This window comes from Patagioenas fasciata, chromosome 7, assembly GCF_037038585.1.
Source record: "Patagioenas fasciata isolate bPatFas1 chromosome 7, bPatFas1.hap1, whole genome shotgun sequence".
NCBI lineage: Eukaryota > Metazoa > Chordata > Aves > Columbiformes > Columbidae > Patagioenas > Patagioenas fasciata.
In genome coordinates, this window is record NC_092526.1 from 962,109 (window position 1) to 968,108 (window position 6,000).

Here is a 6,000-nt window from a genome sequence, read left to right on the forward strand (position 1 = left end):
TGATGGGCTTGCTGGGCCTGGTGAATTCCCTGTGCCGGAGGTGGTGCTGCGAGGGGAAGGGGGGAGGAGGAGGAGGCAGTCGGCCTTCCTCGAATCCTGGGGCAGTTCTGGGCCCCCACGCCAAGAAAGCCCTTGAGGTGCTGGAGCGAGTGGAGAGAAGGGAACGGAGCTGGGGAGGGGCTGGAGCCCAAGTGTGATGGGAGCGACTGAGGGAGCTGGGGGTTCAGCTGGAGAACAGGAGCTGAGGGGAGACCTTCTGATCTCTGAACTGCCTGAAAGGAGCTTGGAGCCAGGGGGGTCGGGCTCTGCTCCCCAGGAACAAGCGCCAGGAGCAGAGGAAACGGCCTCAAGTTGCCCAGGGCAGGTTGAGGTTGGATTTAGGAACAATTTCTTCCCCAAAGGGCTGTGGGGCATTGGAACAGGCTGCCCAGGGCAGTGCTGGAGTCACCATCCCTGGAGGGCTGGACAGACAGACAGGAGGGTCTCAGGACAGGGGGCAGGGACAGGGGTGGGTTATGGGTGGACGTAATGATCCTGAGGGTCTTTTCCAACCAAAATGATTCTGTGATTGTATGCTGTACATAGCATATATAAAAATACACGCAGTCTTACCTAGGTGCCTCTTGCAATAAAAACTTCATTGAATCGTATGTATTATTTAAGTATTCCCATGCTGAAGTTTAGATATACGTGTACTACTGCAGTAACTGCAGTTCGCAGACAACTTACCTGAGCTGCATTGAAACTCAGGAGCTCAGGTGGTACCGGCAGCTGCAGCAAGGGCTGTGGACCCCGGCGTGCGCTGCGGAGCTGCCGGTGCTGGGGCGCTGGGTGGCTCGGTTCGGGCTGAGCTCAGCGCCGCTGGGGAAGGAAGCACTGTGAACAGCAGCGCAGGTGTCAGGAGACGGGCCACGACGTCTTGAGCTTAAGACAACAGCGATGCTTATTCCACAGCGCTCTGTATTTCTGGGTGTTGCTGTAAGTAATTACGTTTCCTTGCGCTGGTTTGAAATGGAATAAGCGTTTTTCTGTCACCGCCGGGTGCTCAGCTGTGTGGACATCGTTGCTCCATCAGGTGGTTGCTGGGGTCACCCTGTGTGGTTTGCTGCAGCCTTTGGCACTGGGGTGAGCTGCCGAGGTCGGGGCAGGGCGCGGGTGTGAGCCGCCTGCCCTGTCACCTGTGTGTGCTGGCACATCCGCTGCTGTCCCCTGCCGAGGGACGCTTGTCACCTCTTACTGGGTGGGAATGTTCCAGGGAGTCAGCCTGGGTTAGTGCTTCAGTTCACGGGGACTCTGAAGTTGTGTTCCGACTAATAAGAAGTCTGATAGTTTTTAAAACTTGAAAAATTTATTTTTATTTTTTTATTATTTTAATGTTTACTTTGCATTTTTAATTTTATTTCTTTTAGACTTATCTAATGGTTCTCAAGGTGACACAGCAGTTCTCAGTACTTCCCTGCTGTGTCTTACTGGAAGGAGGAACACGTGCTGGGAAATGCCTCCTCCACGAGCAGGAGTGCCTGTGTGTGGTCTCTGTGCTCTAGCAGGAGCCGCTCAGCATTTCTCTCTGTACTGGGAAATGCAGGTTAAGCCCCCAAATCAGGGATCTCCTCTCTCTGAACAGACCAGTGCTAGTTCCTGGTTGGTGCGGTGCCCCGGGGCGCGCTCCCTTCCCCGCGCACGGCGCCTCGCGTCGCTGCTTGCCTGGCGCTCGCGGTTCTGTTCCATGTGAATCTTCACTGGCCTTCCCAGCGTTGGAATGTTATTCAATATTAACACAAGACCGGAGCCGAAAGCTGGTTCCTGCCCGAGCCACCGCGGTGTGTGGTCACCGTTACCAGCTGTGCCGGACGTGGTGTGGATCCCGCTTGGCTCCGGCAGCGAGGTTCCTGCGCGCACAGGACAAGCTGGCGTTGAGTAACGAGAACTAAAGGTGAAGAGAACGCTGCTGTGGGTGCGTGCCTTGGTGGATTTGAGCAGCGGAAAGCCAGCAGCCCCGGGGAAAAGCTACAATGTACCGCAAACCGCGGGGGCAGCGAGCCCAGGCGTGCCGAGGGCCGCGGCCGGGGCAGCGTGCCGGGGGTGGCCGCGGTGGCCGGGCTGGCGGTGGCACACGGGCTGGCGGGCGCCGGGACGGCTGCCTGGGCACCCGGGCTCTGCTGGAGCAAAGGCCAGACCCAGAGCACTTCACACTTACTGCCAGGGGTCTTAGCTGGAATAGCCACTCACACCCCCAATGCTTCGGAAAGGCCACGTGAAAATAGTTAATCAGAGCCAAACTCTCTCTGTTTGTGACAGAGTTCATCTGTAATACCCTAAGGACCCTGGGACTGTTTTCAGAGCCGTGTGCCGTAGCGCCGAAGCTCTGCGTTTGAGTGTAAAGCCTCTGCTTTATCTGCCGTGGCAGTGTAGACCGTGGGGAGGCTTTTTGTGTTCCTGAGTTCTCACAGTAAACGTTACTCTGTGTTGTGGGAGGGAGCAGGAGCAGTGGGCGCTGCCCTGGTGCTTGGTGTACGCAGTGGTGAAGGGCTCGGGGGAGGAGGGTGGGTGGCGTGTCCTGGAACACGGTCTGTCCTGGAGCACGGTCTGTCTGTCCTGGAACACGGTCTGTCCTGGAACACGGTCTGTCTGTCCTGCGTGTCCGTCCCGCAGCGCTGTGGGCAAACCTGCCACTGCCGCCGCGTGCCCAGAGCCCCGCGCTGCCCTGCCGTTCCCTTTGCGGCCGTTCCCTTTGCGGCAGTCAGCACAGGGAGGGATTGACAGGTTTTTACTGAAGATCTATGGGGTTTTGATCTTCTTCCCAATAGAACAAGAAAACTAAATCCCAACCACTGTAGCAAAGCTTGGGAATCTCTTCTCTGTTTCAATATAGCCAAAGCAACAGAAATTCTCCTGGACTTTGTGCGTGTCTGGCTGTGGCACAGCTGCCAGGCTGCTAAAAGGCAGTTTTGAGATTGTTCTGCCCGTGTTTCTACCGGACGTAAAGGCCTCATTCGCTCGGTGTTTGTGCAAGCCGTGACCGACTGCCTGTCTTGGAACACCAGTTTTCAAACCGGCTTCCTAAGCAGGCTGATCGCTTGTGAGGCGCAGCGCTGCATGCGTGCCTGGGGAGCAGCCAGGGCTTTGGAGCCCGCCGGGCACACGCGTGAACTCACGTGTTCAACACGGAGTCCTGGGTGATGTGCTCGGATACGGGAGCCGCACGCTCGCCGGTGTTTGGCTTTGTGGTGGCAGGTGGTGCCAGGTACCCTGGCTGTTTACTGTCCTGATAACCAGAGGCAGAATTACTGGAAGCAGCAGCGTCGATGCTGACACGCTTGCTGGACTCGTCCAGGAATCATAAAACCACGCAGTGTGTGATAAACATATGGAAAAGCACAACACAGACCTCAACTTTTTTACATTTGCTAGTAGAAATCCCAGCTTTGTGTAGTCAGCAAACCTCCCTGCTTTCTGAAAGAAGGCCTTTTGGCAAGTGAATTTATTCCTCATCATTCTAGTTTGAGCATCTGCAAAATGGATACAGTTCTTAATTTATAGAATTGTAATACGAGCCAATTAATTAACATTTTGGGTAGAAGAAGGTGTTCCTATGACAGTAAGTGCTCTTCTGTAGTTCAATGGCTGCTTGACGCTGTGGTGTTAACTTGTAGAAGAGTTTTGAGCTTAGCTCAGTCATCGGTTGTGCTTGTGTGCAGAAATGCTGTTCCTCTGACACAGCCATTGACTAACAGCCCTTGTTGTGTCCCGCTAGGTATCGTGGAGGACTATAAACCACCGTTCTATGACTTGGTTCCCAACGATCCCAGTTTTGAAGACATGAGGAAGGTGGTCTGCGTGGATCAGCAGAGGCCGAACATTCCCAACAGATGGTTCTCAGACCCCGTAAGTGGCCGTGCTGGCGCGGGCTTGCAGGCGGTGCCTGCTGACCCGTCTGCTTTTGAACGTGCTTTCCGTTACCGCTGGGACGGGAACGGTCTGGGTGCTCCGGTGGGGCGTTCCCTGTGAGGTGTGAGGAGCGTGCCGGGTGGAGCTGTGTCCCTGCGCAGGGAGGAAACACCGCGAGCAGAGCTGCGGCTGCCGAGCCCGAGCTCCTCGCGGATCGGCCTTGCAGCAGCGCCGTTCAACAGCGACTGTTTTAAAGCCGCTCTTGGTTTAACCACTTGAGCAAACTTGGGGTTTTTTTCAACACATGAAAGCTGTGTATTTGATAGGTAACTGTAAACTCCCTGTAGACTCTGAAAATGGAGTATTAACACAGCAATAAAACCTTGTTGTGTTAGTGCTTAGCCCAGTCTAGGGCTGCCTTGGCTTGTGATTTGTGGGCTCACGTTCGTGATTTGGTTTTCATTCTTTTCCCAGACACTAACGTCTCTTGCCAAGCTGATGAAAGAGTGCTGGTATCAAAACCCGTCAGCGAGACTGACAGCCCTGCGAATCAAAAAGACTTTGACCAAAATTGACAATTCCTTAGATAAACTGAAAGCGGACTGTTGACCCTCTGGTGCTCTCCTGCGGGACGGCGACGGCGCACGCTCCCGCGCCTGGTCCCCGCGCGGCCCGGCACCGCCGTCACCGCGCCGTCACCGCGCCGTCACCGCGCCGTCACCGCGCCGTCGCTCTGGGGACAGCGGCACCGCACGGACTCTGCTCGGTGAGCACAGCGGCGTTTCACAGACGGTCAAGCTCTAAGGACTCAGTGGATGGACTGTTGCGGAGGTAGCGGCCTGAAGGAAGACAGAGAAATCCTAAGACAAGATCAGGGCATTAAATAATGGCTTTGAACGGCTTTTTTCTTTTGGTTTCTTTTTTTTTCCTTTTTTTCTTTTTTTTTTAATTCTCCCGATCACTCCCAGGGTGAACACATGGAAGTGGTGAATTTTAATCAGCAATATTGCCTGTGCTTCTCTTCTTTATTGCACTAGGAATTCTTTGCATTCCTTACTTGCACTGTCACTGTTAATTTTAATGACATGACTTGCCAAAAATAAGATTGGCTGTACACTACATTGATCTATGCCTGATGAATAGGAAATGAATTTGGTAAACTGAAAATGTAACTGTCAGATTTTAGCTGCATATTACATGTGTACTGATGTTTACAATAATGCTGAACATTAGGAATTTCTCGTTTATACAAAACTTGCAAATTATTTATTACTAGTGCACTTGCCAGTTTTTTAAACTGTAAAATAAGTGCATAAAGTTAAAGCTTATTTTTATGTGGCCTCTTTCATGATTTCTTACACAGATGTTTTTGTAACACAATATAACCTGAACCATAAATTGTTTTCTGTATTATCATATTACAACTCGATAGTCACATTTTAAGTGCTTCACATTTGTAGGTGTGTGGTCTGTAACATATTTTCAGTTCAAATACGGAACATATATATAGCCATTACCCACGTGGCGTTGTGTCTGCTATCTTACTGATCTAGAAAAGGAGAGCAATGGAGGAATTGACTACAATTTTAGGTCATGAATGCTGTGGGGAAAATGCATTTTATTTCTTCTAAGCTATATAATATGCATTTAAACTCTGCCAGAAAAATAACTATTTTGTTTTAATCTACTTTTTCTATTTAGTAGTTATTTGTATAAATTAAATAGAATGTTTTCAAGTCAAACAACAGAGTGGTTCAGTTCTCTCGCTGCCGCCGGCGCGGAAGGGCTGTGCCGTGCCCCGGTGCTGCGCGGCTGTTGGGCCCGCCCTGCTGTTCCTGCGCGGCTGTTGGGCCGGCTCTGCTGTTCCTGTGTGGCTGTTGGGCCGGCTCTGCTGTTGTGCGGGTGGAACCCCGGTGCTGCGGCTGTGCGCGGCTGTTGGGCCAGCTCTGCTGTTGTGCGGGTGGAACCTCGGTGCTGCGGCTGTTGGGCCTGATGTGCTGTTCCTGTGTGGCTGTTGGGCCAGCTCTGCTGTTGTGCGGGTGGAGCCCCTGGTGCTGCAGCTGTTGGGCCTGATGTGCTGTTCCTGTGTGACTGTTGGGCTCGCTCTGCTGT

At 52.7% G+C, this 6,000-nt stretch overlaps 1 protein-coding gene across 3 annotated transcripts in view; it reads left to right on the forward strand.

Moving 5' to 3' along the window:
- ACVR1 (activin A receptor type 1) overlaps window positions 1-5,633 on the forward strand; it is a 50,458-nt gene extending 44,825 nt beyond the window's left edge. For all 3 annotated transcript variants that reach the window (XM_065840348.2, XM_071810644.1, XM_071810643.1), the window contains 2 exons: window positions 3,755-3,885; window positions 4,363-5,633. In XM_065840348.2, coding sequence (XP_065696420.1) covers window positions 3,755-3,885; window positions 4,363-4,497 — 266 coding nt within the window. In that variant the 3' untranslated portion in view covers window positions 4,498-5,633. The remainder of the gene's footprint in view (window positions 1-3,754; window positions 3,886-4,362) is intronic.
- Window positions 5,634-6,000: the final 367 nt, after the last annotated feature.